Source organism: Ptiloglossa arizonensis, chromosome 7 (assembly GCF_051014685.1).
Source record: "Ptiloglossa arizonensis isolate GNS036 chromosome 7, iyPtiAriz1_principal, whole genome shotgun sequence".
Lineage (NCBI taxonomy): Eukaryota > Metazoa > Arthropoda > Insecta > Hymenoptera > Colletidae > Ptiloglossa > Ptiloglossa arizonensis.
This window is the reverse complement of record NC_135054.1, coordinates 24329756-24351361: the sequence shown is the minus strand read 5'-3', so window position 1 is coordinate 24351361 and position 21606 is coordinate 24329756. Positions and strand designations below refer to the sequence as shown.

The following is a 21606-nucleotide window of genomic DNA, read 5'->3' as shown; positions in this document are numbered from 1 at the left end:
AAAATGAAGTAAAATAAACATGAGTCGTAGAAAAAAATGTGGTGATTACAGAATATGTTGAATGACGCACAAGTGTCTGAGAAATAATGCACTGCTTGGTGATTATCAAATAACAAAAGACAAGTATACCTTTTTTAAAGCAAAAATTCAAAGTTAAAATAATTCTCAGCGCAAGAAGGGCAATATTTATATCGTCAGGACACTCACCTTCCTTGGGTTTATCTTGAGGCTGTGGTGTACGTGTAGAAGCCTTGCGATGTGCCACTGTGGTTTGTGCATTCCGTGCCGCATTTTTTTAGGGTGCATTTAGGAAGGATTTACGATCGGAATAAATGGATGTTCGGTGGAACGGAGTCAATTTCGAAAACAGGTTGGAAAAAGAGGCAAAAATAAACGTGCTGTTAGCAATTTCATGCTTATCCAAACAAACTAGTTTTAAAAACCAGTCGCCTGAGAGTTAAGTGTACAAGATACGTGGAAAGCAAAACCGTGAAGTACACATTGTATTAGTAGTACAATGGAAAAAAAAGAAAAAAAAAGACAACAAAAAAGAAACATCCTTATTCGTGTTTGTAGATCGATTGATCGATCGCTCGGTGATTATCATTCCTTTAACATTACTATTATGGAAGAACGTTATGTTCGTCTTGCCGGAAGAGCTCGTAACCAAAACTTCCAACAAAAACAAATCTTTTAAGGATCTAGCCGTTTTGAAAACAAAGTACAGCTATTTGTATCTTCAAATGCGTTGTGGTCGTACAATAAATGTTTTGCAATGCGAAGTACAACACTCTTATCAAAATGCCTTTCAATATATTGTGCAATATACTATCTTACCATGTGATTCGTCTTCGCCGGTGGTACGTTCTCCACTAGGTACACCTTCAGCTTCGGCTCTAGTGCAGAAAAATACATTTTTATTCGTATTGGCTTTGAGTTAGATAATTGAGTTAGATTTTATACGCCGTTATAACTGGACGAAGTTGTAAATAAATATTTAAATTGCATATGAAATTTATTGTTCCAATTCTAGAACCCAGTAGACTATAATTCGATTACTGGCCGAATATCCTCTACCTTATTAACTATCGCGCACGAACGATAATAGCACTGAAATACGTACCTTTCACTGGGCGGTTCATCCGGACTAGTTACCGGCGTTGCTTTAGCTAATCGAGCTGCTTCGGCTGCTGCGGCTTCCTCTTTCTTACGTCTCTCTTCTTCCTCCCGTTCCTGTTCTCTCCTCTTCAATTCTTTCAACTCAAACTACAACACGTACGCGTTCACAGTAAATTGAAACGATTAAGATAAATAAGATTTCTCGCAGTTTCGTCGACTCGCTCTTTAAATTATTTACGCCACATATATATATATATATATAGACTATATAAAATCAATCATCTTTACAAGTAGTTTCAAACTACTGACCGTGGTGAGTCGATGCAAGGCACTGAACCTTTCTTCTTGCGCAGCTGCTGATTTTTCAAACGCTTCGTGTTTCTTAATTAGATTCTCAACTTCGTCGATCGTGTGCTGTAAAAATTACATTTACAATTGGAAAATGAATAGGAATAACATCGATAATTCGTACGGCCGATAAGCAAGGAAACTAGCAGAACGGTTAAGAGCTGTACTACTTACGCCAAGTTCTTGACTCATAAGATACGATTCTTGAGCGATCAACCATGCCTCGGCTACCGCTGCATCCCTAGCGAATTGATAGACTTCCAGAACTTAAATGTCGAAAAAATTCTAATCAGTTTCAGGACACAACATACCCGCGATATTTCACGATTTTAAATATCTATGCGCGTGTACTTACTAAGCTGCAAATTCTCCCAACGTTCTTCCCATCTGTGCAACAATGCGTTTCTATGATCGGTAAGAGCTGCTAATTTCTCCTTGATCTGAGTACTGGCGTAATGGTTCCTAGCTAACAAGTCTTTTCCAAGATTGAGACACGCCATTAGGTTGTCCTCTCGGGCGTCTATCTCGGCCTTTAAACTCTGATGATTATTCATCAGGAGCTCGACACCGGCAACGTCGCGAGGCTTCTCAGAGGTGTTCATCTGACGCACAACGTCGTCCATCCAGATCATTAGAGTCCTAACCATGTTGAAGAAGCGGAACAGATCACCGGTGTCCTCCAGTTTCGTTCTTCTTTCCTCGCATAGAGACTGAAGATTGTTCCAAGAAGCCACAACTTCTCCCTCGCGATTCGTTATCTCTCTGGCTTTGTCGCCGGCATAGCTTGCCTGTAATTTAGCAGATTCCTCCTGGATTTGCGACACTTGACTCTGGAGCGTGGACAGATCTTGAATGAAATTGGCGTGCTTCCGTTGAAGAGCAGACACGGAGCCAGCGTCGCGACCAAGCTCATCGGACATGGCGTTCTGTTTCTCGAGGATTCTCCCAAGCACATCCTTGCAATCGTGGAAGAATTTGTGGAGTTCACGGCTGGCCTGCAGCATCTGCGTGCGCGTCTCGATCAACTCGAGCAAATCTTGCCAGACCTCGTTCAAACCGTCCTTCCATTCGGCGATGGTCGCTGCGTCGGAGTGACCAGTCGCGATCAACGAATCGGCGATGCCGTTCACCGCAGCGACTCTTTCGGAGCCTATCGCTTCCGTGTCTCGAGCGAACTCTTTGAATCTTTCCCACAAGAGCGTCACATGGTCGTAATCCTGGCCCAACTCGTGACTACCGGCGACCAGTTCTCTCTCCGCGATCCATTGTTCCAAATCGTCCACCTCTCTATTGAGCATAAAGAGTTGAAGGGCTTCGTCCAGCTTGGCTCGTCGTTCACCGGCCAGATCTTTCAAGCCGGCGTACAACTTGTCCACCTGTGACTGCTTGACGGCAATCTGATCGGCGAGACGATGTTGATCGTTGATAAGTTGCCTGGCGGTTTCTCCCAGCTGACGGATCGTCTCCGCGTAGTCTTCGACGGCGTGCTCCAGCGATTCGTGTTTCTTCATCAGATTCTGAGCAGAGATCTCGTCCTTGCCACGATCTTCCACCATCATGTACAGTTCTTGCTCGCTCATCCAGGACTCCGCCTCGGTCGCGTCGAAAAAGTACTGCTGTGCTTTCTCGTTTTGAAGCAGATGCTTGTTCCTATTGTCCACGGCGTCCTTTAACTCCTTCCATTTCTCGGTCAATTCGGATATAAGCTTCTGGAACTCGGAACTGTCCTCGTGTTCCTCGTCGATCAATTTCTGTCCGTTATTGCAGACCAGGTTGATCCTAGGTTCGTGATTCTCGATCTCCGTGCGCAACGATTGGTTCTTCTTCTTCAACATGTGCACGTTGAACAAAGAGTTCCCGTACTCGGTGCTGGTGGCCTGCGGCATCTTTTCGGCGATCCAGAGTTTCTCGTCCTCTACGTCGCGCCTGAACTGGAACGCCTCCTTCTTCTTCTCGAGGTGACGCTGACGATCGATCAAAGGCGCCTTCAGCTGGGCGAATCTCTGTGCGACCTTCTCCTTCTTGCATTTGATCTCCTCCATCTTGTCGTCGGGCACGGTGCGCTGCAAGTGTTCCGCCTGCTTGTCGAGTTCCGTGACTTGACGCGCCTTCACCGCCATCTGCGTCTCGATCATTTGCTGCTTCTGCATCAGGATATTGACGGAGGCCAAGTCGGAACCAGTGTCGGTACTCTCGATCTGCTTCTCCAACTCGTTCATCCAAGAATCGATATCGTCGCAAGTCTGGTGGATGAGGACTTCCCGATTCGCGTCGAAGAGTCGTTCTCCCTTATCGTGAGTGGTAGTTTCAAGTTCCTCGAATTGATCGGCCAATTCGGCCACCTTGGGTTTGATGATCTCGGCCAAATCTGGCTTCTGTTGGATCAACTCCTCGGCAGCCTGTTGCAACTGCTGCAAACGGTCCTTGTTACTTGCGATCTCCGCCTCGAAGGCTTGATGCCTGGTCCATTTACTGTGCACGGTCTTTGCGCTTCTATAGGTTTCGTCCTGAGCAGTGATATGCTTCTCTTGCACCCATTCACCCAGTTCCTCGCAGTCCTGCAAGAACATCTGGAGCTGCAGTTGATCCTTCAACTTCTCCATGTATTGGTTAGCCTTCTCGCGATTCACGCGACGACGATCGTTGATATTCTCGGCCTTCTTCTTGACTTTGTCTGCCGCGAAGTGTCCCTCGTCGACAAGTCTTCCGGCGAATTGCACGACAGAGTTGATTTTCTCGTCGTTCGCGTCCATCGTTGTCATGAAAGCCTCGTGACGTTTGATCATATGCTCCGCCTGCTCAAAGTTGGCCGGCGTTTCGTCCTTGGCGAGAATGTGCTCTTGTTGAGACAAAAGCACCTCTGCCTGACGAGCGTCGCGATCGAATACCTGCAGGTTCAACGAGTTCGACAACAGAATCTGTCGGTTGAACCACATCTGGTGCAACTCCTCCCAACCCATCTTCAAAGCGTTCAATCTTTCTCTCAAGAACATGTACTGCGTGTCACCGTCGCCGGCTTCGCTGGTCAATCTCTCGCCGTATTCCATCATCTTCTGATAGTCGTCGGTGTAGTTGTCGATTTCTTCCTTGATGTTCTGATGCTGCGTCAATAATTTTTCAGCGTCGGCCAACGTGGTCGGAGTGTCCTCACTGGCAACGTCCGTTTGCGTCTTGGTCAGCCAGGCTTGGAAGTGATCAAGGTCTCTCAAAAATCTGTGCAAATCACCCGCTTCCTCCAACTTGGCGTCGCGTTCCTTCAACATCTGAGTCAATTGCTCCCAGATCGTGTGGATTTGTGTGATCCTTTCTTGAATTACCTCCGGGTCTTCCAAGTTCTGACCCTGAATGTTCTGAGCCTCCGTCTCCAAAGCATCGAGTTTAGCCTGTATAGCTGCCAAATCGCGTTCCATTCCGCTGAGTCGACGCTGCAAAGTCATGACACCCGTCAAGTCCATCTCCAGACTATCGGTTTGCTGGAGGATTCGCTTCTTGTCTTCGATCCAGGACACGGTCTCGCGGCACTCGATGTGGAAGGTCTGTACACCGTGCGCGGAATTCAATTCGTCGCGTTTATTCTCCGCCTTTTCTCGCAATTCGGCCCACTTCTGGTTCAATTCGTTCTGGCGAGCGACTATTTGCTCTGAGTTTGGATGTTCGACGTGCAACAGCTGTCTCGCCAGTTGGTTCACGACAGCGACGCGGGAGGCGTTCGCGAACATCTCCTTCTCGAAGCCGTTGTAACGATGCTTCATGATCTCGACGTCTTCGATGTCCTTGGCGGGGACCATCGTTTCCAGCATTCGATTTTTCTCGCCGATCCATTGCTCGACTCCGTCCGATTCGCTGAACAGTTTGTACAGGGACAATGCATCCAAAAGTCTTTGCTTGCGCAGCTTGGCTAGCTCCATCAGTTCTTTGTACCTCGAATCTATAGAAGCGAGTCTCTCCAGTACTTCCGGCGACTTGACGTCTTGTTCGCCAAGAGCCGACGCCTGCTGGTGAAGCTGATCGATGGTAGCGGCATAGTTCTTGAGCTCGTCCGTGACATCTTTGTGCTTTTTCAACAACGATTGAACATTGGCTTCGTCTCTGCCGACATCTTCCGACGAAACGAGCCGCAGAGTGTCCAGCATCCAAATATCGATGTCATCGGCATCCGCGAACAGTTGATGGTAGTCGACAGCTTCCTCCAAACGCTTTCTTCTAAAGGCGGCCAAGTCTAGAAGATGATTCCACATTCCCAGAAACTCTTGAAGTCTTTTTTGGATCCGGTCGGAGCCGAAATGTTGCTGACGAACCAACTCGTCTCCAACAGCGGCCACGGACATCAGTTGCGGTTCGTGCGACTGGATCTCGTTCTCCAATGCTTTGTGCTTCGACAGCAATAAGTTTATAGTGGTCAAATCGTGGCCGATGTCACCCGTCGATACGATCTGTTCCTTTTCCTTTATCCAATTCTCCTCGTCCGCCATGTCCCAATAGAACTGCCAAAGGTTGCGAGACTCCTCTAACCTGGCACGACGTTCAACGGCCAAACGGACCAATTCAGCGTAGGCATCTTCGAGCTGTCGCACGCGTTCGACGATGATCATCGGGCCACACGGTCGATAACCTTCTCCGAGTTCCAAGAATCTTTGATTCTGCTGAACAACGGCTTTCACTCTTTCTCCTAAAACATTGATGTCGGCTTCCACGAGTGAATGCTTCTGCAAAAGATCTTCCACGCCCATTAAGTGCTTCCCGTAGTCGTCGGTTAGTAGACGTATCTTTATCTCTTCCATGCTGTCAAGAATGTAGAGCATCTCCTGGAAGTTCTGCTGCAACTGCAACGACAATTCCAATCTCATTCTCCTAGCGTGAAGCAACTCTATCAGATAATTCCAGAGCCGAAGGACGTTGTCCTTGCGGGCGTTGATACGCTTGATGTCGTGATAGGTTTCGGCTTTGAGCTCCTGAGAAACTGCCATCACCGCCTGAACTCGTTCCTCGTACGCGAAGATGTCGGTTTCGATGGCTTCGTGCTTCTTGGCCGCGGCCTCCACCGCGGCAAGATCGTAACCGAAATTGTCTTGGGACACCAACCGTTGATTCTCGGAGAGCCAGGTCTCGCGCATACTGGCTTTTCGATCGAACCTCGCAGCCAACTGCTCCAATTTCTCCTGACGAATTAATTCCTCGCGTAAAGTCAACTCTCGCTCGTGCTCGGCCTTCTCCAGCCTCTCCCACGCTTTGTTTATGTCCGAGATCATCTTGCCCTCCTTCGGTGTATACGGTTTTTGATTGTTCGCTCGCATTTTCGATTGTAGCGTAAACAATAGTACCTCCAGGTTACCTTTTTCAACGAACTTCGGTGGCTTCTCCACGGTACGGTAATTCGAGAACTGGGAAAGCTGAGATTGAACGCCGACCAGCGAATTTACGAATCTACCATCGCCCAGAGCCTCTATGGTGCCCTCGATCCATTCCAGTAAATCGCTGGTCAAGCTCTCGTATTCGTGTATCATACGATCGTTTTCCATCGCGATGCCGACCACCTTCCCTATCCTTTTACCTTGGACAGTTTCCTGTTTCATTTTCGAGAAGTAATGATAGTACGTCACCACGTAGGTGATGATCGACTTCTCGTCCGGATGATCGACGAATATGTCCTCGGCGTCGAGGAGTTTCGTGAGACCGAGCTTGTCTTCGGCCACGTTGAACGCGTTGTTCAAATTGTAAATGGCGTTCGATTTCGAGAGCTTCTCGAATTGAATCAAGTCGGGACGATGCTTGTGGATGATCGCATTGAAGGCCAAACCGTCGCGCCAGGACGTCGTGAAGTTTCGCACGTTGACGTTGTGGTAGCCGGCGGTCTTCATCTGACACCAAAGGAGCAAAGCGTCTTTCGCCGATTTCGTTTCCTGATTGTCCGTCTCCTCGATGGTGATATCCTGAATTTGGAATCGAAGAATAATCGTCCAGATCAGACCCAAGCTTAAACGAGGATTTCCATCGACTATGTCGTGGGATCCCATGTTCTCCAGGTGCACCCTTTGCTCGCGCAAGAATTGCAAAGCTTTATCGACATTCTCCAAACAATGGATTCGCATTTTTCCTTTCGTTGGTCGTGGTAAGCGTTCTCCGGACAGGATTTCCAAGAGCTTTATGAGCATCTTCCCGTCTCGGAGGTCGACGTATAAATCGCCGATTCGGCACGAACACCGAACTAAATGAGAGTTTACCCATTTCTGGAAAGTCTTTTTTTGTACTAGTTCACGTTCACCTGGTTTGGGAAAAAATAACGAGAAATAGATTAGTTCCCCTTGAAGGAAAATTACAAACGTTGTTCTAAAATTTTTTTCTTCTCGTTCTTTAATTAATAAATCCTCGCAACGATTAGAGTTAAATCGACTATTCAACTTTCCGTAGTTTTACCTCTCAAAATGCGGACAATCTTATCGTAGTCCATTTTTCCTTTTTATTATCGCTTTGCATTTTTTTCCGCGCAGTGCACAAACACTGTATAGTGCACTTATTCGTGCATCGATCGTTACTAAGAATTTCCCTCGCGGAAAAGTGACTTAAAGTATAAACTTATCGAAGCCGTATCTATATCGAAGGATGTGGCAATAGCTGCCCTACGGTTTAATTTCTTAAGCAGCCGTTATTTACCAAGCATTTCCTAGTAAAACGTCATCGAGCGGAATGACTTTGCAACATTTTCTTTCGTCCCCATAGTTTACAGGGACATTGAACGTTAGGATTCCAATCTATCTTCGAGGTGCAATGAAAATTAAACAAAGGTTACCCACGTTACGCTATCTTCTGTAACTGGAACACGGAACTCGGGAGAACAAATCAAATTTCATTGCACGAAATGTGTGTTCAACGCGACAAATGTCTTTATCGAATACCAAACTTAGTTACAGCTTGGAATAATACGTGTTGCAACGGTACAAGAATACTCTTAGAACGAGCGTGTTTCCAAAGGTCTTCGCGAATGCGTTATTGTTCCGAAAGTAAATAGGACCCGATCAACGGCCTACCGAACGATACGAATGGACCGTAAAGGGTTGAGAAAAGATAGGAGAGACGTGTACCGGCTAATGCCTTGATCCGTGAACGTTCGAAAAGTCTCGAGCTCGAGTTTCCTCCGTCGTATTCGTACTCATCGACAATCTCTTGTTGTAGCGTGGGGTCCCAAACCCCGCGCACCACCGAGATGTCGGTCGTCATTTTGCCAATCGGACCAACAACTCACTTCTGTCTTACCCTGCGAAAGGGCGCTCCTGAAATAAAATAGATTGTAATATTAGTCGCGCGTTAAATACATATTTAATGTAACTAATTCTACATCGAGGATAGCTCTCTCTCTCTCTCTCTCGCTTCGAAAAATTACCACAATGTAAATACTTTATCGTTAAAGGATACGGGGGAAAAAAAAAAGAAAACAAAAATCGACCACTCGGATCGGGGATCGAACGAAAAAGCTTATAAAATTAAAACCGACGCGAAGCAACGAAAGAACATTTTTAACGAAAAAGCTGTAAAATGCAACGCACGATCCAATGTTCGCGCGTTGTTTCCATCTAATTCCTTTTTCATTCGCAACACGAATAAGTATCCGCTCCGTTGCTTCGCTCAACCTTCGCGAAGATAGGCATTGCAGAGTAATCTTATCTTCTCTCTTGTGTATTTGATATACCTTACGTCGAGCGTAAGATAACAGTTCGAATCGGACCGGCATTTTACAATTAAGTCTCGAACGAAAGTGCAATTCCTCGATGGTACAAACGCGTGACCAATTTCCGAACGAAGCGTGCTTTCTAAATAATAACGCGCGCAGGCTCTATTCACGGAACTGTAAACAAAGATGGCTCGATCTTTGGACAGTGGTGAAACCGTGCATTCTACTCCGCGAGACGGTGAACTCGTTAACGGAGAATAATAACTTTGCTCGTAGAAAAGACAGAGGGTTGCTCTTAACACGGGGGACAGTGCAGAGTGTACCCCGGAAACGAGTGATTAAACTTTTCAAATTTATTTTACTCGCCTCGACGATGAAAAGAGGCAATGTAAAACGTGTCCGAAAGAAATTCGATTTCGAGTCGAATCGAAAGACAGTTACCGCGCGAACGAAACCGAGACGAATATAACTACGAGGTGTAAAGAACAAGGCGTTGCACCAAAAGAAGAATCGCGGGACGATCGAGTTCTTCGGAGTCTCTCGCGCGTCGAGCTTCAAACATCGGTGGCCTTGAACGCAGACGGTTCATTTTCTTTCGACTATAGATAAGAGCCAAGAACGAACAACTCGGAAAGAAAAGCTACATCGACGCGAACATCCCTCTCCCCTGAACCGTGTCTTGGTAATATTTAAATTTAACGAGATCGCAAAACCAGTCGTACGCGTTCTTGCATCTTCGAGCGTTCGGGATGCCTGGATTCGGTGTACATTTTGTAACGAGAAATCTCGGAAAGGTGAACTCGGCGGTTGTTCGAAGCCAACGATCGAGAATTACGCTACCGACTTTAGATAACGATCTTAATATAGCTACGGGACTCGATCGTGCCAAGAAGGAGGTTATCACGATCGCGCGTAAAGAAAGCATTGAACGGCACTATTGTCAAGTGCACGTAGAGCTTATTTTTAGGGCGTTCGGTTTGACAATGAGTAGCGTTACGTCCTCAAAGCGCGTGGGAGCTCCTCGACGAGTGATTACATCACGCGAATGATGTCACACGTGCGAAATATGCACCAATGGCGCCGCAACGGAGGAATATATGCGCATCGATTAAAATTGCTATAAAATTCTACCGCGTGTAAACAGCCTCTATTAACGTATACGAAACGCGTGAACGTTACGCGTTCGTTCGAGAGATACGAATACCGTTCGTCGATTATAATACTATCGGTCCGTGTTGTTAACGTTTACTTGTGTCTGTACTTGGAAACGAGTTGTGCATAATTTTTGACCGATGATTTGGGCAGTAGGCAGATAAGGCAGTAGACGGTGCTCGGCGTACGGTATCGGTGCAGCGAAACTCTGTAAATCGATCGTTTTCGGCACCGTGTCTAGGTAACCGTCAAACGAACAACGAAATCTAACCAGATACATCGGTACCACGGTGCCTTCGGACGATTCCATCGATGGCCCTGCCCTACCGAGTGCTCGCAGGCAACTCGACACGTCCTCGATGTGTTCGCGCGGGTAGCCGTGCAAAAACTCAAGGAAAACCACAGTAAGTCGATACGAGCGACGTTGCTTGACGGTGACATTTCACCGCTAGCTCTGCGAGCACAAGAAGAAAAGATCCAGCCGAGTTCGAGTGAACCGAGAATGCCCGTAGGGTGACACCGATACCCTTTCGGTTTAGAAAAATCACTCCGAACAGGTACACCGCTGGCTGCCTGCCTGCTTGCCTGCCTGCCTGGGAGAACAAAATCGCTCGAGTGTTTGTTCCTCGGACACGTTATTTAACCTTTGCTCGAAGAGTGGGACTCAACGGGGTCACGGATACCGCGAAATATCGGTACTTTCGAATTTCGTGCGCCTCCGTAGCTTATTTGTATCTAATCGTCGTCGGTTTGCGCCCAAATCCGATCGTTTACGACCCTCCCTCCTCTTTCCCTTCTTTCGAACTCTCTTCGTCTTTACAAGCGTCTCCAACTTACCCTCCCCTTCTCCCTGTGCGATCTTAAATAAATTATTGCGTTCGTTCCCTTCGAACTGTCCAAATTGTGTTCTCTTTTGTATCTTGGACGGTTAGAAACCGTCCAGCTAAAAGTTTGCTGAAAACTACCTAATACTTCAACCGCAACATCTACCGTCGCTCGAGATCGGTGCGATATTGCACGTCGTCCAATGAAAAGAGATCGAGATCCTCTTTCGACCCAATTCTCCGCGGATCGAAGGTACGATAAACGCCCGAGAATGAAAAGAAAGTCAGAAACGAATGACATTCTTACGCGTCTGTCGGACACTTATGGTAAATTAAGAGCAATTACAAGCAAGCAGCGACACACTTAATGAGGAATTGTCGAAGAGAGAGAGAGAGAGAGAGAGAGAAACCAGCGAAGCGAGAGTACAAAAATTAGTACTTTTGCGCCGAGTGGGCGAGGTACAACGAATCGCAAAGTGAACGACACGATAATCGAGGAAGGTTGATTCTACCACGCTGTGGTACTTACGAAAGAGTTCAATGTAAAGATCGTCCCCGCTTCTTCTTCGCGATACTTGCAACTTTTCAATTGGAATAAACAACTCAAACGGGAAAAAAACTCTTCCCAAGATTCCAGTTTCTTTTCCCTGCTCGATACTCTTTAAACTTTTCTCGTTCTCGTTAAAAATTATTCGGTATTTATCTTCCGGCAACACGGGATTCGACGATAGCGATCAACGAAACGGTACGGATCCTTTCAGTTGCGGAGAGTGCAAATAGGAACGTAACGCGAAACAAGATGCTCTTTGTTCATCGGCACGGGAACAGTAGAGGTTTCTATTTGCCCGGTGAACGCTTTAAAGATTTCTGAGATCACCTTCGGCGACTAAACACTTTCGTTTCCCCAGAGGCATCTTCGAAAGAAAATTTACAAGCAACGAATAAAAGCGTCGCCCACTTCGTACCGTGGAAAGTAATTTCTTTCACCTTGTTTAGAAATTCCCTTGCTCGCGTACGTGTTCCAAAGCGTACGATCAAAGTATCCGCTCGTTGGTGTAAATATTCGAAAAGGAGAAGTCTTCTTCGACGAGCCAACGAAAAATATCGGCGAGCAAACCGGTCCCTTATCGCCAGCATCGTTCCTAATCGAAAACCTTCCGTCGACGATCTCCGAAAACCGCGTATTCCTAACCGATGAATTTCCTCTCGATCGAACGTAACGTCCTTAAATGTTCACCTCCGTCCGTACGGTGAAAAAAACTAGTACTCCGTGACCTTTTGCTCCCGTGGCTGCTCGCGAATTCTAACGAGGAAGCGGCCCGAACGGAACACAAGGAGGAGCAAATCTCGTCGAGAGACGAACAGCAAAGGCAAGATGAAATTCTGCTGGAAAGTGCAACGAGCCAACCGGACCTTCGTGTAACGTCGCCGAGTTTAGGGTTAATCTGCCGTTTAATCGGTTCTCCTTGCATATTAAGCCGCACTTAAAGCGGCTCGCGTGGTGTACCTGTTTCTCGTCCCGTACAAAAGACCGCGCTCTGTAGACGCCGCAACGCCGAAGGTAAGATGAACTCGCCGCGAACGAACACACAGGCGTCGGGCTATTGATTTTCCAACCGGAGTCACCGTGGCGCCAATGTTCATAATATACACTGGGTCACAAAAGTATTCGCCCACCCGGCGAACCTACTGAAAATCAATCGTTTCCTCGAATTCCTACCGAAACAACAATTCGGAACAATTCTAAATCGGGAACAAACATCGCTACGCAGCGATAAGTAACATTTTCCTGCGAAATTGCAACTTGTTTTACACCGTTCGGGTCAAGAAATGTTTTTTTCCTACGTTTCCTTCTTGAGAATGCTAACTTTCCGTAAAAATTTCTTTCGATTCGCCCGTACTGTGCTCGATAGAGTTGAAATCCGAAGATTAGGGGTGTTTCCGATCTCTCGAGTCGGAAATCGTCGGTGCTTACCGATCGAGTGAAGATACTTCCTTGGTCGCTCGCATCGAGCTCGGGTAACGTAAACGAAAGAACGTTGAAAGAATAGGATTAAGAACGTAAAGAAAAGTGGAACCGAAAGAGAGAAAAAAGAACCGTGAGAGGGAAAAGGTCGAGTCAGAGAGGAGGCGAAGGAAGTCGCGAATCGCGCAAGAGGTACAAAGATCGGATCGTAATGTCTGGGAACGAGCCGAGGTAACGAAACAATAAATTTCGAGAAAAATGGAGCTACGGGAACCCGATCTTCAACGTCCCTGTCCAAAGGATGCAATCGACAATACGTCTTTATTTGCCTCGGAAGAGGGGTTCTCGTCGACTAATGAGGTTAAAAGCGGGACTAGACGATGCATTGACTCGAACATTGAGTAAACGAAGCAACGATGCGTCCAAGTCTACGCTGCTACTCGATATTTGCTCGCATTAACGGTCTCGTTGATTACTCGTTCGACTAGAAGGTTGCATTCAACGAATACGAGATTCGAGAAAGAATACGCGTAACAATTTTGAAAAGTACATACGGGAAAAACGAAAGAAACTGCTTGGAATTGTTTGTACCGCTCGCTCGGACGAGCCAACCGATGTTTCGAAAGCTAACTAACTTAACTACGTATATACCTACCGTTCGAGGAATACGAATTCGATGAAAGTCTTACGGTGTCGTTTCATTCTTACGTAGCCCGGGAAATAAATGAATCACCGGCTCAAATTGAGTAACCAATATTTTTAACGACGCTCTAAATATACGGTAAGGTCCGATTCTTAATGTCCGCTTCGTTCTCCAAAATGCGATACGGTTTATCCTCCAACCAACCAAATTATTTTGAGCACTGGTAGCTATTATTAAATTACTCAAGGCCTAGAAGCTGCACACTTTGTTGTCAACCTTACGATTCGAATAACGCGCAAACTATGACAAATTCCATCATCGTCGCGATCGTGCAATATATAGAAATAAAAGAAACGTGACTATCGAAAACTCTGTTACCGTGGCACCGTAGGTGAGCAAAATCTCTGCCCGATTCTCCGAAGTGGCTTTCTTTCTCGGTACGAGCAACTTTATTAATATTATTGCCCGGTAGGAAGTTGCGTTTATTTTTGCATTATTCGACGCTTGTAAATAGAACGTTTCCTGAGGGTGAAATCAAATATTCTACGCGTAAAAGCACACGCGAGAAGCACCGAGGTAAAATTCAAGTGTAAACTTCGCTCGCGAAACTCTTAACAATTTCTCCAGAGGACTGTTTAACCGATTTGGTATTTCGTGAACAAACTACACCGACTGTATATTTAAAATATCTGCCGATGCAACGTTCGTTTGTGTTTTCGCAAACAGTGGATTAATCGTTGGAAGGTCCTCGTGGAATTACGATTACTTGCATCTGAAATTCCTTGGCACACTGTGGTTTTCTATTTATTGAGGATGACTCGACGCGCAAGCGACGAAAGGTCAAAAACCTGGAACTTGCGGGGATTCGAAAAGCAGATTCAATCTATGGCGAAAGCTAATTCGATCGATAATAGAGACACAAGCCAGTCGCATAATACATACGTCTCGAGCAACATTATAATTTGAAAAAGAAATACACACCGCTTGTGCAGGTACCGCCTGGAAAAATACGTGGGCGCGATTCCCGTCTACGAACCGAACAGATAAAAATGCTTCGGCTTAGGTTACGTTTTTAAATTCGATATAGATTAGATCTCCGATCGCGTTTACCTTTCGATAAAGACTCGGCGAAACACAGAGTAATTCCATTAACGATTGTATCGCGTTGATTCGAAAAATACTAGTTACGTAATTCAACGATTTCGGTGAACCTCGTAAAATGTTCTCTTGGATCGCAAACGCGAGAAAATATTTCATTTCGGGAAAAGTCCAACAACGGAACCGGACATCTTTGAAACTTTTCTATGTACATCATTTCTCTCGTGACATTGATAAGTTAGAATTAATTGATCGCAAGTGTCCACATCGAAGGGAGATTTTTCAATTGTTCTACCAACGAAACGAGCTTTCCAAACTATTTCGAGTTAATCTTTCGAGTAGAATTTCACTCTTATCGTTATTACATGGAATGTACGGCACTTAATCTCTGCGTTGGTCTAAGAATATTGTACATACGCGTGCGCGTATAGTTTTCGAGTTCTCTAAAATATTGTAGCGCAAAAGTAATCGCTGAAAATAAATGAAATTCGTGATTAAATTTCTCAAAGATGGAACACGGCAACATCGTCGTAAGATCGGTAGATATTCGATTCGGAAGAATCGATCAACTCGGAACAACGTGCAGTTCCGTTTTGAAGTAAGAGCGCAACTGCAACGTACGGGTGTGTCGTTGAGCTCAAGAAGAAGAAAAAACGAAGTCATAGGACGGTGAACTATGTTCTACGATTCAACTGTTTTCTATCTTTGTCCAAATAGGAGATACGATTTGTCCCGATCGGATGAGTCACCTTAAATACCAAATAAAACGAGCCGCTGAGAACGAAGAGAAAAAGTTGAAAGTTAATTCTGTCATCGTAAACGTACGATAACGAATTAAAATTCTTGACGATTGAAAAATGGCGAACGTAAAATTGGCCGACAGGTATTTTCGGAGAACCTTACGATGCCTACGCTCGTAGATGATATATATATATATATATATATATATATATATAAAAAGGTGAAGATAAGAGAGCCAAGGCCGACAAAAAAAAAAATGTCGATTAAGGCTGTGGAAGTAGCACTTCGTGCATAGAGCTCGACTAGTTGCCGCTGTATACGAAACTACGTCACGTCCGCATTTACGCTAATCTGCTGTCGGCCTGCTTGGTTACCTCCGTCATTTACTTGGGCAACGCGTTCGCTTGGCGCATCATTTGCCGCTGAAATCTTATACATATGTACGAACTTAAAAGGTAGGTGTCCCAAAAATTTCCCCAATATTTATACCGTACAAACTCGACGATAGAAATTCATCGAGCTTCGAAGCGTTTCGCATTGAATGCACAGGGTATGAAAAAAAAAGAATAAAAAAGAAAAAACGTTCGAGGCAAAAAGAATTCAATTATTTTCTCATATTTTCAACCGTGAGAAATGTAATTGCTATACGTGAGAAATGTAATTGCTATACACGTTCTGTTTCTAGGGTACACCGTGTAAAGCTTCATTTTCACGATCATTAATATTGTCTAAATACACTAATTCTCGCAAGCTAGATCTCCCAAATTGATAAGCAACGTATTAACGCATTTCGTACTAATTGCCCACTAACTGGGGTTTTTCAGTTTCTCCGTGCGTTACGAAATTCAAAACAAAACTCGATAGACCCAATTTTTCGAAATTTTCATTTCTTTTCGTCGACCGGTGCTGTGTAACGGTATCGAACATCCGTAACTCGATCAATTGTATCGTACTTAAACATAATCACGTAAAATAAATGTTTCGTACGATAACAATAGGTTCGCCGTGATTCGTCATTTTCGCGATATCGCAAACCATAACAGGAACTAGGTGAAAACACCGAAGTCGATGAAGACCGAAAGTTTGAATATTAAATGTCCAAAAATGAATTAAGTTCAAAAAATGAACAAAACGATTATTTTGCTTTACGTAAAACTGGGTCGCAAGATGGTATGCTGGTGTAAACGTGTTCGTGTAACGTACACGCGTTTAAATTAAGGAATTTAATGTTATTTAATTAGATGATTGGCGGATAACGATAAACTTGAACGTGACTCGTAATAGTGCTCCTTGAAAACTAGTTTCCCTCGGTAAAAAAAGGAAAGTCCGAGTTCCGGATGTTGCTCAACGGTTACGCAAACGATCAAATTAATTTCGTGCCAGTTACAGTTTTACGAACTTGATGTAACGAGTTGCAATAAAAAACAAACATTATAACATAATTACGCCGCATACTAAAACAATGAAAATATCATACGAAAATGATTTCATGGATCCGGAAATAATAGTCAAATTTTATCGTAGTCATAGATTCTGTGCCAATTGATTCTACGAACCTATATCGTACATTAAAAACACTGTATTGTTTTCTGCGTTATAAACACAGTTCGATCGCCAGGAATTTCACGTAACTTGATTTGTATGATTTTACGAGATTTTTACAAAAAAAACTAAAACATTAAGCAAGTTATTCAACTGACATTTTCGTATCGTTAAATACTTGGAAAAGATAATAGTAATATAGAGTTGCAAAGATTCGGACATTATATCAACGAACGATACATAAAACGAAGAAAGAAAGATGGGAAATTGACGAGTACAGTTCAATGTCCATACGTGTTTCCGCAATTATAAAATATTATGGTATATAATACCGTTTCCCTATATCGCATAAACGCGTAGGTATGTTAATTAGAGCAGAAAAGTTAAAAATGTCCCACAGGTATTTCTAGAAGAGAGGACTGTAACATTCCCTGAGAATATACATAACAATGCGACAAATAAAATTTGTGCTACCTCGGTATTGTGCAATGTTTCTATTAACACGTAACGATACAAATTTATCATATTTGTTTAAAATTATTTTATCCGTTCGCATTTAAAAATATAAAACTGTTCACTTCGAGGAACATATTCGTTCATATTTCGTGAATATCCATAATCATGGACCTATACGTTTGTAATATACGACATATACCACCTCTTGAAATAATTTCAATAACTATCGATCTGATTTTATGGTATTTCGTGTTTATCGATTCCTTTCTTCGTTTCGTTCTTCTCGTCATCTTGTAAAATCTGAATTCAAAGTAAGCTATCAAATACATTTGGATAACGTACAAAACTGTACGTTACAATGTAACCGTTTGTGGTATTTTCTACATTTCTAACATAAATCAAAAATTTCACTAGTCATTGAATGTATTAAGACACACAGCTGAGTAAACATCAAAGGTCAGCAAATAATCACATTTTGTATTTGTAAGTTAAAGGATGGCAGAACGACAAGGGGACAATTAAAAAAAAAAAAACTTTATGCCCGGTTCCTTATTGGACGCGAGCTAAGAATCGTATCGCTTCTGAAAAACTCGAATGACTAAAGCAGCTTATACGCGTAAAAGATTATTCAAAGTTTGCCCGCAGGTTTGATCGATTGCCTTTCTCGGGTATCTTTATCATAAGAAAGACAGTAGACAAATTTACGAACGAATTAGGTCAATTTTTTCAACAAATAGAAAATGTAAATGCTCGGGATATATATATATATATATACACATACACACACACACGACATATATTACATACATACGTATGTATGTATAATGTAGGTATGTATGTATATGTATATATGCAAACGTGATAGACAGCCACGACCGTTAATCCAAATTTTAGTCAATTTTCTCGTACACGAAAATTGTATTCCACATTTTAGGAATAATTCTTCTTCGAATCTTCTTCGATTAGGAATCATTAATTTTACGACACCCTATGTCTCAACGTTTTAGTTTAATTTTGAATGGTCTGTGTCTTTAAATATTGAATTCTTGTATTGTGTTCAGTAACGAACAGAAGTTTTGTGAAACCCTAATAAAATGGGTATGTTTCTGTGAAATTATATGGTTCGTGAACTACATGGGATGTTTTAATGTAGGGGTGCTGTTCCGGTACAATTGAAAAGCCAGATGTCGCCGAAAACGCAATCCGGAAGAAGCGATTGCCAAGACACTAATTTATTAATTTATGCCGAAGACGCGCACACGCCCAAGCTCGGCAACGGTGACGTAACTGTAAACACAACACCACTAGAAACGAAAGAAATTGCTTGATCGAAGGAAGGTTCGTTAAACGATCGCAGTTCTGATTTTCTATTACACCAATAATTTACGATTTAATTCTCTTTTATTGAATTCGATTATTTTAACCTTAGCATCAAGATCTTTTGAAACTGTCATCGCGAATATAACAATTGTAGAAGTCACTGTAAAATATATAGGGTTTTTTCTCGCAAGATTTAACGTTAAAAAATTATAATACTCGGAATCGACAAAGTAACTGCTTCCTGCAATACCGTGCTTTATATAGAATCAAATGACAGTTTATAAGCATTTTAAACATTTTTAATAATGACTCAGCGACAACTTCGATACCGTGACGACATTTGCAACGAACGATCTGTGGCAACTTATAACACCGTCACCAATTAAAGAACTATACAGCGTGAGGTCATTATTATTAATTCGTACCCGTGCGTCGCGGCGCCAGATAAATATAAATAAAAATCATACACAAGCATAGATACTCTTAAAAATCTATATACGCTTTTGACGTGAAATTTAGGGAACAATTAAGAGAAAATTATGCGTTCAAAAATGATTTCAAGTATAAAACTCAAGAAACTGTAATTAACCCTCTACAGATACTACACTGTAATTTAGCATCTTATCTAGACATACTGGGTGTCTTTTAGAATCGGTCTACTTTTTCAATTGACTGATTCATCGAAATAAAGAATAGATACGTACTTGCTAATTATAACGATTAGATTTTATCTTTCGTAACACCATTTCTAATAACTCATTTTTTAATGTGAAAATACAATAAAAATCTAAAACCCAAGACAAAGTACGGAACAAGCTCTTGCATAGTATTTTTATTTCGCTAGAAGGTTTGTAATTTTTCTTAAAATCCATTTTTATGGCAATTCTCGCATATTTGTGAAGCCTTGATAAATATTTTTGAGGTCAACGATGAGGTAAAAGAAGCGTTCAATGTACTGATCTTTCGACGTTACCACAATGCCTGACAGATTTTCAGTGGGAAGCGAAATTAGGTCAGCAACAGATAGGGCGTCTTGACAGGTGAACAAAACCATTCAGGGGACACCATGTAGCGGATATTAAAGCGCTATAAATGAACGTATAACCGCAATGGACATGCGTTCATGATTTTATTTTAGAAGAAAACGGAAATGACAGAATGCATTAAGTACAAATTCGACATGTCGCGTCATGGATTGCGCAAAAATATTACGAGCAATCGTATCAGCAAGGTGATATGAAAAAGCTAATTTATTTGTTCGCACAGTGGACAGGTTCGTCACTAGAATCGATTCGCATTCATTCCAAGTCAATGTTAAAGTAAAACGATACCGATAAATGACGAAAAGCATTTTATTCTCTCGAAACACAAACGCAGTTCGAACGCTGTCACAGGTGATAGTAAAGAAACGCTTCACAGCGATTTAAAGCAGGGAGAAATCAGAGAAGCTAAAGGCGGCACACGCCATTTTTATCTCTAAAGTCTTACCCATCACGAGACGGCCGATCATAAAACATGATCGCTTTCACGTTTTCGAAATGAAACAGAAAGAAATCGTGTACTTACCTTCTCGTGAGGATACCCCGCGACACCGTTTTATCCCTGTACTTGCATAAAAACCTGTCGATGTACACCAAAAACCACCGATAACGATCCACACAGACCCATCCACACACCCGACCGGCGCGCAACTGACTGAGCGCATACGGCGTCGACCTACGCCAGCGTAGCTAGTCCCAGTCCTAACTCGCCAATAGAAAACATGCGTAACATTATGAATACCTGCCACAACCCAGAGCTGAGTAAAATTTCAAATTGAAACATTCAACATACAATATTAAATGAGGGAGAACATAGTGAATGTAAATAAAATAATATTTAAAATATAAGAATATAAATCTAAGAAGTAAAATAGTTCAATTTGAATAATCAAAAAATTATATAAAAATATTTTATTTTTAATCTTAAAGCATTTTAAGTACTTGAAAATAAGAAAAGGAAAATACAAGAGAAAGTATAATTAACAAAAATACGTTCAATGATTGTAGTACTAGCATATAATATGCAAGCACAATTATTAAAAAGCTTTATGCCGTCTTCAAAAGCACACAATCTAAAGACAATTTTCTATTATGCTAAATGTCACACATTTTTACAGCATATGCCCTTGAAATACAATAAACTAAAACTCTGATTTAAGCCTCTGCTAGTTTAGTGTGAAATGCAGACTATATATTCAAGTTTGAGGTCTACAAAATTTTTTATACAATCATTCTTTCTCTTATATTATATTTGATACACTATATGCAGGGAAATTGTATTCGCTTTAATGTTCATTATATAAAATAGTATCTAATACTGATCACTACATCTTAAACAACAACGAAGTTGCTTCTGTTACGCATATGTCTATTATATAGCTTACTCCTATTATTATTGACTTTATATTTGATTGTTATCGTATTAGAAAATCTACAACATGATAAAATTCTAGTACAATTATTATTTTTGTGTAATGCACTTTTCATTTTTAAGGTTATTAACGAAATTATAACAAATATAATTGTACTTCATTACTATACATAATGTAAATGTCTTAATTTTTTTTCATTCAAAACATAAAATAGTTACCTTGGAAGAGCTATGTTTTTTTTACAAATGTACAAATAATGATTTAATCATTGTTACTACTAACGTAATAATGTTGCGTGGTAAATAGACATAAAAGTAA

General features: G+C 42.6%; 1 protein-coding gene across 6 annotated transcripts in view; it reads right to left on the bottom strand.

Annotated features, from left to right (window-relative positions):
* Beta-spec (spectrin beta chain) overlaps positions 1–20590 on the bottom strand; it is a 29823-nt gene extending 9233 nt beyond the window's left edge. For 3 of the 6 annotated variants that reach the window (XM_076315512.1, XM_076315515.1, XM_076315517.1), the window contains exons 1-8: positions 20442–20590; positions 8547–8735; positions 1823–7729; positions 1642–1733; positions 1429–1533; positions 1124–1266; positions 838–896; positions 208–264 (exon numbers count right to left, since the gene is read on the bottom strand). In XM_076315512.1, the coding sequence (XP_076171627.1) occupies positions 208–264; positions 838–896; positions 1124–1266; positions 1429–1533; positions 1642–1733; positions 1823–7729; positions 8547–8682 (6499 nt within the window). In that variant the 5' untranslated portion in view covers positions 8683–8735; positions 20442–20590. The remainder of the gene's footprint in view (positions 1–207; positions 265–837; positions 897–1123; positions 1267–1428; positions 1534–1641; positions 1734–1822; positions 7730–8546; positions 8736–20441) is intronic. The other 3 variants (XM_076315513.1, XM_076315514.1, XM_076315516.1) reach the window with 1 other exon arrangement.
* Between the last annotated feature and the right edge of the window lie 1016 nt (positions 20591–21606).